Source organism: Coccomyxa subellipsoidea (genome assembly GCF_000258705.1).
Source record: "Coccomyxa subellipsoidea C-169, whole genome shotgun sequence".
NCBI lineage: Eukaryota > Viridiplantae > Chlorophyta > Trebouxiophyceae > Coccomyxaceae > Coccomyxa > Coccomyxa subellipsoidea.
Window position 1 is genome coordinate 48,170 of NW_005178027.1, and position 11,990 is coordinate 60,159.

Below are 11,990 nucleotides of genomic sequence, written 5' to 3' on the forward strand. Positions count from 1 at the left end.
GCTAGCACCAGGCCTGTATCTTGGGCTAGTGTTCCGGCATCAAACATGAAGAAGCAACTCGCTCTTGCTGCGGCCATCTTCGGCCTTCTCGCCCTCGCCAGCGTCGCTCATTGTAGGAATCCACCTGATTCACTCAATCGTTTTAATGTACTTGTACCATGTATTCACTGTTCTCAGAACTTGGGGTTGGCGCAAAGCACTGTCGTTACCCTTCGATGACCTCCAGGTGATTCCGGCTCCTCTGGGTCTGGAGGCTTGGGCAGCTCGTTTGGCGGTCGCAGCGGCATCTCCAGTGATATACTCGGCGGTCGCAACGGAGGCTCTGAAAACTCCGGTTCCAGCTTCAGCGGCAACTCTGAGCGCTCCCGCAACGTTGATCGCTGGGGCGGGTGAGGCCACTGGACACACAGGGTGCTGTAATAATCTCTTGACATGAAGCAAGTACCATGAGTCATTATATTGAGCTGAAATCATCCTGCAGTTTGCGCATAGAGCTTTGGGGTGATACCTGCCAGATTCTTGCGCTCGGCATGTGCAGCAACGTGACGCTCTGTGCAAGCCCAGCTGTTCTAAGCCAATATTTCATTCGTTCAAGCCCAAGTTGTTATAGTAGTGCGCGCAAACGTCACTGAACGTGAAGAAAATCGCTTCAATTGATGTACCTAGGTGGTCACCAGGAGGTGGGGTAGGTGGCCCGCTGAGAGAGTGCTGATCAGACTGCATGTTGTGTCAGATTGTCTGAGACAGTTCACGGTTCTTACGTAGACGTCTCAACGGTGCTTCCCAGGTACTGGAACAGCGACAACCACTACTGGTGGAACGGTGGCTACTGGGAGGGCGGCTGCTATGGCTGCGGGCAGTGGATCTGCTATGGCTGCAACTACCCCTCCTGCCCTCCCTGCCAGTGGTGAGGCTGTCTGCATCTCCACAAACCTCTTCACATATACCAGGACCTTCGGCACAATGTGCAAATGACAGCACCTTTTGCACACTTGTCACTTTTATTGCACGCTTCTTGCCAAGCTTATTGCACACAAGCCGCAGTGCACTGGCTGCAATAAGGGTCCCCTTGTTAGACTCGCCATATTCAAGACCCAATCACCTGCGTTCGGTGCTGAGCTTTCATACCGCCCTCGCCGTCCGGGGCCTTTTGCAGATGTGCTCAGCAAAATTCCAGCTCTTACTGCAGCATCGGATGAAAGCAGGACCAGCATGACTGTGCTCCCTGGAATGTTTGCAGCGTTGACTGGGTTTGAATGATACAGCTGAGAGCGACGCTGTAATCTCAATAGCTTGGTTTTCTTTTTGCAGGTTCAACCACCAGAGGTGGGAGTGTGAGTACACAGAGACATGCAACCGTGGCTCTAGCAATGTGGGCGGCCGCAAGATGCTGTGAGCAATTTCCAAGATTGCAGTAGGGTACAACGTGAATGAAGACTTGCCAGTACATGAATTACTGATCAGCGGATGGATGCATGATCGGCACCCGTTTTCAGCCGGGTGGCTGAGTGCAGCCTAGACACAAGGGGAATGATATGATTGTGCAGAGGCCTTTTGGGATCCAGGGTAATGGGCAGACAGCAGTTCCTGGGTTTTTTCCCAGAATACCTTTTGGACTCTGATGGTCCGAGGTGCCTCCTAGCAGCCTAGTCCTGTTCAGAAGCAGCTATCCCGATTAGGGGCATAAGACTATTCATTACTTGCTGGTAACTGTATATCTGCACAGAGTTTTATATCTGCGCATGGGGGTGCGATGCCTCTTATGTATGTGGTGGGTTCAAGAATTTGGGGCTGCTTCAAAGAAGTGTGGATCATTGCTGCAAAGTGAGACATGCAAGATGAGACGGGCCAAGTGCTTATTCCAGGAGATATGCTCCTGTTTTGCTGAATGACTGCCAGAACTGAGTTTCCAATTTGCTTTTTTATTTATTATTTCTAGATGTTGTTTTATGAGACAAAAGTGTTATTAAGGGTTTATAAGTTAAGCTATAAACAAGGGATTTTAATATGTCTCCTTGAATAATTTTACATGATGCCCGCATGCGGCAGAGAGAAAATGTAAGAGGATGTTGCAATGGAGTGCGCAGCATGCACACTGACTGAGCACACAGCACCCCCCGCGAGAACCCCGGGGTCTGCTAGCTGCTACTAGCTGTTAGTAACGCTTGCGGCAAACTCTTCTTGCATTAATTATCTGTGCCATGCCCAAACTTCACAGTGCTTGGCATCTGTCACATGATAGTCACACAGTATGACATAGTATCATACAACATGTTCATCGATGGCTCATGTGCGGAGCTGCAACACCTGCTGCAGTAATTATAAAACAGCTGTATACAGCTTACATCGCTTATAAGCTAGCTGTGCATGCATGCATATGCAGCGCGCTGCACAAAGCCAATGGAGTAACATCATGTGAATCCTGATCAGGTAGGCTGTCACATCTGCAGCCAAACTTATCTCCTGCTGCCAGACACTGCTGGCGAAAGTAAGGCGCATGCATGAGGTGCAAGCTGACGTGGTACTGAAAACCAACGCAAAGTCAAAGTCTCGGTCCCTACTAGCTCTCGGAGATCCATCTTCCTGCAGGGTTGTCGTACACATTAGGGACAATTTGCCTTGCAGAAATATCCGGGCGCGTTTCCCTAACGCATCTCGGGGAAAAGAGTTTTTGTCGGGGACAGCCGACTCCCTTGTCACTTGGAGACCTTCGACGATGCGGCGTTGGGCAGCTGCCTCAGCATTTGCCACCCTGCTCCTGCTGCAGGCTGCTCAAGGTGAGAATTCACATCACGATGAAATCTGAAGCATCTGATCACCAACTCGGACGGTAAAGGCCAACTCTTGCGAGTGGTGCAGATCGGCCAGCCTAGCATTGCCTCATGGTTAGTCAAGTTGACGAAGGCAGCTAGAAGCTTCACAGATACTGGAAAGGTACTGGTTGTGGAACCACAAAAGCTCATCAGAGGCTCCATCCCGCCGGATGGCTGGACAGTTTGCAGCACGATGCCGAAGATTTGCTTCACGATGCTCAAGTCTTTGCTTGCCTTACCTTATCTCGTGCAGCACATTTCTGTCTATCAGAGTCTTTTACTCCTGATTTATATGTAACGCGAGACTCTGACTAGGACCAGCTACCGAGCTGCTCTTCAGAAGAAGTACGAGAGCCCTGAACATGACGGGATGCTGCAGGGCAGCAGGGCACTTTCTATGGAGTAAGCGGCGGTAATGCAGGCCCACTTGGCGGTTCACAAACAACCACCACTGGCGGTGGCGGTGGCGGTGGCGGTGGCGTAGGGGCCTTCCCTGGCACTCGATCTAGCCGCAGCAGCAACAACAATGGGTGAGGCATCTGCTGCACCTTGCATCACCTCGACTTTCCCTGCACATCTGAGCATCTCAACAACGTTATCGCTGCCCAAAGTGTCCCTTGTCAGACTGATGCTTGCCCTGAACCTGCCTGCAAAGAGCTATGGAACCCAATTGCGAGGGATAGATTCAAGAAGGCATCATGCAGTGGCAGCTGAATCCTGTTAATTCTTTACCTTAGTTGGCTCTCACTAAGTCTGATGTGCTTGCTTCAGGGACTCTGGAGGCGTCTCAACAAATGCTGGAACGAGCGGCAACACACCCGCATTTCCCACCGGGGCCACCGGGTCAAACAATGGCGGCAGCTTTATATCTGGGGGCAGCAGTGGTGGGAGCAGCAATGGAAATGGCGGCAGTTCTGACAACAGTAACAATAATAACAACAATAACGACAACAGCCGCAACCGAAACTATGACAGATTTGGCGGGTGAGCAACACTCGGCAGCCTATATCAAATTCGAAGTTCAAAACATCCATTGCGCACCTGCATGCTTCCATCCCTGCTATGTGGCTACGATTGCAAAGCAAAATCCAGATCCTAAAAAGGCCACAAGATCAACAACTTGCCAATTAGAGAAGCCACAAGTGCTCATACTTGATGCTGATTTCTCAGTTGCCAACATGCTCTCGTTGTTTTGTTGCAGGTATTGGTTGAATGGGTTCTACTGGTGGGGAGGTGGCTACTGGGTGAGATTTTCTGTCATCTCACGGACCTATGCCAGATGCGCATTCTTCACAAGAATGGCCACAGCACAAAATGCTTGCACTGGCCTTTGCTGCCACTCTGATACTCACGCAAGCAGGGGACTCGGAACTATCCTATATATAAGTACCTTCACAAGTATAGTATAACTTCTATATATATGTATAGTCATCTTCTAGACACTGGGACGATCATTATCATTACACGTTTCCAGTCCTAAGGACCATGTACGTCAAGCAACACCTGTACTAATACCTGATACTTTGTGACCGATATATATATACACGGTACATACTGTTTAGTACTTATAATGGATTTCAAAAAAACCTGACGCAAGCTGACCAGGGGAGATGCATGCGCAGGTCGGAGGCTGCTTCGGCTGCGGTCTGTGGAATTGCTATTCGTGCAATTACCCCAGCTGCCCCTCCTGCCAATATTATGATTCTGCCCAGGGCATCTGCGTGTCAACCCCTGCCTGCTACGGAGGCAGCTGTCCGCAATGCCAGTACCTCGACCCGTCATGCCAATGCTGCAAGACTGTGTCAAACTGCAACGGATGATGTCTTGGCCATTAGTACGTTTTCATTAATGTGCTGGAGCAGCACTTGCGGACTCAAGACCTCTTTTGGCGCAGCTATAGCTATTAACATCAAGCTTGAAAGGCATATTGCATGGAGATCCGTGCAGCAAAGAACATAAACAAGGATGTTGACAAACAAGAAAAGCAAGTTCATATATTTAGGGTTTAGGGTTTTTGTACTTAGGGCATGAACGATGTCAATATCTGGAATGGGTGTACGATTCACTGCCAGCACAATCTGACAACGACTGTGAAGTAGCTTATTGAAGGGTGGAGGATTTGCTGTTTGCACTGTATCTCATAGCTATCGAGAACCTAACATGTTGCATAAATATCTAGGATGTGGATTGGGATATCCTTGGAGTGGCTGCCCTAATTCAGCAAAGTGGGTTTGCAATGCAGCACGAAGCTAATGAGCTTCTGTGCTGCTTAGCGTTCTTCCTTTTCAAGCAAAGGCCTTAGGACTGTAAAATTCTATACACATCTACAGGACCTTAACAAAGGCTGCATGCAATGGCTTGCATGGACTGCACTATTTGGCTGCATGCAGTAAATTGCACGGATTACACTGTCAATGAACTAAAACATGCGTTGCATGCGCCGCACTATGGCATTCAGGTCAGCCTCTTTCACAGTATAGCGCATCAGCGATGGCAGCAGATCCCTTATGGAGGCAAAGGGCTGCTGCCGCAGCCTCTTTCCCTTTGGCTGCTCACCTTCCGTTGGCACCTCTATCTTGCACTGCAACTCGTCCGTTGCAGTTGCTCCCCACTTGTACCTATGAGATACACATGACATCTCCGCATTTATATCCAATACCAAAGGCGCCGAGCATACCACGGCTCATTAATCTTTAGTCGTGCTGCTGCTGCTGGAGACCTTATGCATACTGTGACGCCAGTATTAAAGGAGAATTTAGAGTATTACTTGTCCCATTGTGTGGTCAGAAGCTTGCAGGTTCAGGACTGTCGTCTCTGCTCTTGACAGCTGCCAAAGAGAAGCCTTTTTATTTTCAATTCAAGCTTTAGAAGTGGAGTGTACCTGAAGTAGTGCCAGCTGGTGTGCTCCCAAAGGTCCCATCCAATCTGATCCCCAATGCTCCACTCTTGCCTCTTCCACTGGTTCCGATTGTCCTCGGTGATAACGTCAGCTGCCACAAAGCCAGCGCACATCAGACAGGCAGCCTTGCAACTTTGGCACCTGTTGAGGTTTTATTTATCCACCCTGTTTGGCCAAAAATAATTGTTTATTGCTGGTTTTAGAATGACTACTACAGCATATACGCATTGACATGGCCCCGGCTGGCGGAGGGCGGTATAAATACCACCGTGCCGACACTTGATTGGCTCTTGCTTGGATCTGGCGAAATAAACGCGGGGTAGGATTGTGGCAGCCTTTAACTGCAGCTTGTCTGCAGGACGCACCTGGCCTTTTGGCGGGAGTAGCGTGTTGTAATAATGTTAGCATTGCTTGCAAAGGATATTGCTGCAAGAGCAATCAAAGATTGTGGGTTGGGCAGGCACAAACGGGACAGTGGACAGGTGGTCTCACACCTTCAAGGATGGCTTTAGTTCTCTCGTAGTCATGCAGCGGCAGCTTGAGGCCGCGCTTCATGTCCACCACCTGCATCAAATGTCCAAAAGCTCTCAATTACTCAAAAACAGACTAAGATATCTTTTGTGAGCAAGCAAAGACACATGCATCCTGTGCTCTGCGGGCAAATTCACGGTCATAGCATAGACCAACAGACAAGCAGCAGACAAACCCCGGAGAACCAACAAGTGTGTCATTTCTGCATGTCGGATTCAAATCTGCCGGCAGCAAGATTGCCTTCGGCGCTCTAGTCAACCAGGATAAGAATAGAGGAAGCTACCTTGACTCCGCAGTCCTTGCAAACGCTGCCATGGTTCAGTGTGCGCCACTTTTGGCGCACTCGGGGGTAGTAATCGCAGTCGCTTTTGTACATAGTGATGAACGTGTCGTACTTGAATTCGCGCGCCACTTCCGTGCGCGTGGCTGAGAACCAGTCGTAGTGGAAGAAGACAACGCCCCATTTCGGGCGCTCCTCAATTACCCTCTCCATGCATGCCATCACCTGCATCCATGCATGCAAAGCACTGTCAGAACGTTCCTTGTGGCTTCAGTCCCTCATCATACCCCGAATTCGGCAAATTTTGTTAGTCAGTATTTTACGCCATTTTCTATCTCTTTGGGCTCGATAAGGTTATTTAACGATCCGCAAGCACTTCCCCGCTCATGAAAATTGGCACATATGTCTTTCAAACCTGCAAGCTCAAGACCAGTTATCTTGTGCAGGGTGAAGTGACCACAACGGTTCATGCATGTTCATGCGACACTGCATGCAATGGGACAGCCTTAATCACCAAAGCTACTGGTGCATAGCAGCCTAGCACATGTGTGTGCCAATCAAGTTCAAGATTCTGGTTAAGGCATTAGGTTGCCTTCAGTAATTAACCCACAGCATGCGTCCACCTAGCAAGTCAAAAAATGGTGTCTTGTATGTTTCACGCATAACACGCATAACACTGCGAGGCAGCCCTTCTCCTTACATGGCGCTCGTCCTGCCTCGTACGTCTTCACTCAAATCGGCTCAAAATGGGCAGACGGCGGGGGACTCTCAATCATTCGATTTAGATTCTCCTGCAGGTGCAGAGCAAAGGGATGTGCTTGCCTCTTCAGCGAAGACCGCAGTGGCATTGGAAGGTAGCAGGGCCACATCAGAGTGGCCCCAGAAGAAGAAGGTGTAATTTCGCTCAACTGCAATGTCCCCGATCATGTTCTGCGCCTGTGAGAAGGTCAGCTGCACTCGCGTGGAGATCACTTCGCCCACAAGCTCACTCACCCCTTCAGCAGCGCACTTATTATCTCAGACACAGGATGCACATGAAGAGATTTCTTTATGTGCCAGCATGCGTGATGTCTGCACTTTTGCCTAGAAGTCTCCTTGCGGTTGCGTTGGTTAGACGGCAGTTGACAGGTTGCATGCCAAGCTGCCACCCTGTTTGTTGGCACAATGGGTTCATGCAACAAAGGGACACGGAGCGTGCATGTGCATTGCTTGTGGTCCTCTCAATATAGCACAGAAGTTTGGTTTGCAGCTGACATCAATGATCAAAATTCGGAAGGCTGAGGCCCACCTGGGTCGTTGAGGATCAGTCTGTTTGGGGAGTTGTCAATGATGATGATGCGCTTGCCCCAGCCGGCGGCCAGGTAGGTCTGCAGCGAGGTCCAGAATATCTCATAATTCCATGAGAAGATTATGAAGACCGCAAAGTGGTGGTCGGGGAATGGCAAGCCCCCATCCCTTCTCACAATCGCAGGCATAGCTGCTTGGACGGCTGCAATATCAACTCCCCCTGCTGCCTGCACGCCACCATGTACTGTGAAACAATATTCAAAAATCGAGTGCTGTTTTGAGGCCATTACAGGCATTGGGCCACCCACCAAAACTAAATCCACAATGTCTGAACGGGGGCCCAATAAGATTTCTTAAATTACACGTCGCAGCAGAGCATGCATGCGTAACATGAGCATCTTTCGGTGGAGCACAAGCAGTGGGGAGGGTCACCAGGCACAGCATTTTAGCACTTATGGTGGAAGCGCTCGTTCACCTGCAGTTCGGGAGGAGGGACGGCTGCGCTGCAGGATGCCAGCCCATCACATGATGACGCAGGCTGGGAGAAAAGAAGGTACAGCTGCACCTGCAGCCGCACTGAATCCTTATCTTACTTGCACATGCAAAGGCCCTGTTGAGAGCATGTGTAAGCCTCGTTTGCTGAAGAGGTGATCTGCATTGCTCAATGAAAGTCAAAACATCAGAATGCAGGCCGCGTGTGGCTTGGAAGCAGATGCATGCTGGGCTCTAAAACTGTGATCATACCAGATTGGTGCATATCAGTAAGAGGACAGCTAGCTTCGCAGACCATGCCAGCCAGCCGGCTCCTGGACCTTCTGCCGGCTTATTCATGCGTTGGGACTGCAGCAGAGGCATTCCTGCCAGCGATCTGCTGCCCCCTTGCATCATCAATCGTGCCTTTGTCGAGCTCTCCTCAGAGGTCTGGTCAACAAAGTTTGACAGACAACGCCCCAATCCGATTCCCTTCAACAGCTGGAGCCTGTCTTTCTGACACCAGAGGGACCTGCTCAGTATACTTTGGAGAGGAGGAGCCTTGCCGCCTTTCCTGCACAGACGATAATTTCGTCTCTTTCACAGTGCTCAGTCCAACCTCCCCCCCATTGGCAGTGGCAAATTCGAACATATGAGCATAACATACATTTGCAATAGATGCTCTACTAAGGATCACGTTATCCTGGGTTTGCTTCACACATATATGGCAATATATCAAGATGATGGAATGGGTGACGTCACTCACTGTGCAGCGCGTCGATCAAATTGACATCACGCTGGTATGTTTTGACGAAAACAAAAAATATCTGCTTTGTGCTGTCTTATATGATGGGTGTCTCAGGACTGCGTACTTCCATCCTCTGCACTTTGCAGTCATTCACCAGGGTGCAGCGTAAAGAAAGAGTACAATTTGATCAATATCAGCTTGCGCTCATCAGAACAAAGTTCTTATACATGATTGCTTCTGAAGGAAGAATTGTTTTGCTAAAATTTTAATGCATGATTTGTGCCACAGTCGGCGCCTGATCAGGCTTTGGCCGGCCTGAAGTTTTGGTGCGCGCTGGAATTGAGAGGAAAAGCGGGCTCGAAGTATAGTGGCCAAGATTCATAGTAGTTCCCAGCTGATATCGCACACATCCACCTCTTGAGTCATTCCTTTATACTGTCTCAGAAGCATTAAATCTCCCGTTGAAAATAAAGCACACCTGTCTCTCAGATACTCGTAGTGATTGAACGACATGATATTAATTTATGGTTTTACTCAACTCGCATTCTCTCGCAAGGCTGGCAGCTTCGAGTTCTCACGGTGATGGGTGACTCGATGTCGAAACCACATGATATGAACCAATTAATCGGTTAAGCAATTCTACGTCTTGCATTGACGACCATATCAGCCAGTCTCTGCTAGAGAGGTAAGATCGCCCCCAGCAGTGTACCCGTGGCCTTGCTTTCCAGGGGCATCTTGAACAATACTTTCCTTGTCCCACCCATAATTCATCTGACCATCAAATCGGCTAACAGCTTTGCAGGCCTTGTCCTCTTGACGGCTCATCTGATCTCGCGTCGAATTCGATTGCAGGAGTTTGTGGATAGGGCCACCCCTCATCTGGGCCTGAACTGGTTGAGAAGCTGGTTGAGAGCCGCGTAACAGATAAATGATCCTTGCGCAGCACAATTGTCGCTAGCGTCAAACATAAACTCAGACAGTCGCAGATAGCATCTCAGATCGTATTTGTAAGAGCCACGTCCTGTGAGACCAAAGGCCATGCAGCTGCCCCACACCTTCACCTCCAGCATGCAGCGCAGCAGCAGCACAGTAGGCACCGGCATAAAGGCAGCCATTGTTGCGCTTGTCATTATCAACTTGGTGCAGCTCAATCTGCTGTTCCTCGGGACAAACAGCAGCCTCAGCTGCTACTGGCGATGCGGCAGCAAGCCCTCCCAGAGCTCTGGCAGCCTTCCAGCAATTGCACCGCAGAGTCCCAACAAAAAAGACAAACCTGCACAAGGCTTGTGGGATACACTGGGGTGAGCATCCACGATCATCTGAAATTATGCTTTGTGGAGATTCGGGATTGGATCCATCCTAAAGCAGCGTTTCAAATTGCCACCTTTGCCGGAGGTCTTGGCCATCAGTAAATTGTGGTGCCCCTTTGCCCGAGCCAGGCTTGCACGTTGCACATACCTGCCACGCATCCTATACTAGGTAAACCCACCTGCAGGTCACCTGGTTACTAAAGGCAAGAAAATTGCAACATTGACCGTGTGTCATGTGCTTGCAGGAGGGGCGGTAAGGGCAGGAAAGGGGCTGGAAAACAGAAGCCCCGCTACGCAGTATTTGTCATCTACTCGTGGAATTACGAGGTCCTGCTGACATCTGTGGAGGGCTACCAGGCAGCGGGCTTTGGGGACAGCCTAATTATTATAGACAACTCCCCCGACAGGCGCATTGTGGGGGACGAAAAGATCAGGAGCATGGTTGGGGAGGTCCTTGCCACAAAGGCACGGCTGACATTCTCCCAAAGCCAGAACTACATTGCAGGCAAGCACCTCTTGCTTTCTAGCATGCCTTGTAGCGAGACATGTCAGAATCCAGCATTTGCTTCTTGCGGTGATCTCTACCTCTTCAGGTGCTAGGAATGATCTTTCACTTTGCCAAACAGAACAGAATTTGGTCGGAATCTGATGTAAAGAGACCAGCCCAAAATTGACCAGTATGTTATCAAGTTCCTGGCCAGTCATGGTACAAAATAGCCAGTGCCCAGCTGAGGTTTTTCTTTCTGTGTGCATGCGCAGACATCGCGATAGAGAGGGGTTATGAGTACTATTTCTGGGGCCACTCGGATGTGGTTGTTTTCCCTCAAAATACTACGACATCATTTGCTGAGGTGGCGGTGACATGCGCGGAGGCCGCCATGTCAGCAAAGCCCAACTGGGGAATCATGTACTTCATGTACGACTGGTTCTCCGCCATCCGCACCGACCTTGTCCGCAAGGTAAATCCCCCTTTTCTAGTAAAATTGAATGTAAATTCAAGTATAATTTCTCACACGGTGCCCGTTCTCCTAGTCCTTTTCTCTGTGCCAGCATGCATGCACGGCTGCATTTTATGGACACACACACACACAGTGCGAAATCGCACAGGGACTGGTATGTTTGATCAAATGCATGTAGTTCTACACGAAGCAAGTGGCTAGCAATGCAAGCGAAAGCACAGTGCTACAGCTGGCTAGAAATCATTAGTACATTCCTCCCTTCTGCAATTTGTGCCGTGGGTGCTGGGGTGAAGCAGTGATTATTGCTCTGTGCAGGTGCAGTATGACACATTTATAACGGTGTACATGTCGGACTGTGACTTCTATCCGCGAGTTCGTGCTGCTGGCTACGAGACCATTGAGTACCAGCAAGTGAGCATTTTCCCTGCATCTGCTCAGGATCTCCTGCTTGACAGCCTCACTGAAAATCCCCACTGCACAGTCAGCATTCATTTAAACAGCCACCGAGAGCTTGGCATGAGAATGAGAATTTTCTTAACCATTGATCTTAATGGCGGCGGCTGCAGTTTAGCATTGTTCAACCTTCACTTCTTCAGTCAAAGTTGATACCATACAGAGTGCTGAGCTGATTACAGGTACCAGCTCAACATCAGTCCAGATGCAAACCTTTATTTGGCTGATCAGTTTCTCCT

General features: G+C 49.6%; 4 protein-coding genes across 4 annotated transcripts; 3 read left to right on the forward strand and 1 right to left on the reverse strand.

Annotated features, from left to right (window-relative positions):
- Position 1: 1 nt before the first annotated feature.
- On the forward strand, positions 2-1,374 carry COCSUDRAFT_67457 (hypothetical protein; the record flags this gene model as incomplete). Its single annotated transcript, XM_005644540.1, has 4 exons — positions 2-112; positions 227-389; positions 788-907; positions 1,312-1,374. Coding segments are annotated over exons 1-4 (411 nt in total), but the record flags the coding sequence as incomplete, so codon positions are not given.
- A 1,342-nt stretch (positions 1,375-2,716) lies between these two features.
- Positions 2,717-3,801, forward strand: COCSUDRAFT_57776 (hypothetical protein; the record flags this gene model as incomplete). The annotated part of the gene is made up of 3 exons (XM_005644541.1): positions 2,717-2,777; positions 3,193-3,343; positions 3,585-3,801. 3 exons carry the CDS (start codon positions 2,717-2,719, stop codon positions 3,799-3,801), a joined length of 429 nt encoding a protein of 142 aa, XP_005644598.1.
- A 2,349-nt stretch (positions 3,802-6,150) lies between these two features.
- On the reverse strand, positions 6,151-8,933 carry COCSUDRAFT_44028 (hypothetical protein; the record flags this gene model as incomplete). Its single annotated transcript, XM_005644542.1, has 7 exons — positions 6,151-6,276; positions 6,527-6,748; positions 7,391-7,518; positions 7,812-8,037; positions 8,286-8,375; positions 8,814-8,855; positions 8,901-8,933. The coding sequence occupies 7 exons, from the start codon at positions 8,931-8,933 to the stop codon at positions 6,151-6,153; spliced, it is 867 nt and encodes a 288-aa protein (XP_005644599.1).
- Positions 8,934-9,387: 454 nt separating this feature from the next.
- COCSUDRAFT_48586 (hypothetical protein) lies at positions 9,388-10,330 on the forward strand (the record flags this gene model as incomplete). Its single annotated transcript, XM_005644543.1, has 2 exons — positions 9,388-9,714; positions 9,882-10,330. A coding segment is annotated over exon 2 (261 nt), but the record flags the coding sequence as incomplete, so codon positions are not given.
- Between the last annotated feature and the right edge of the window lie 1,660 nt (positions 10,331-11,990).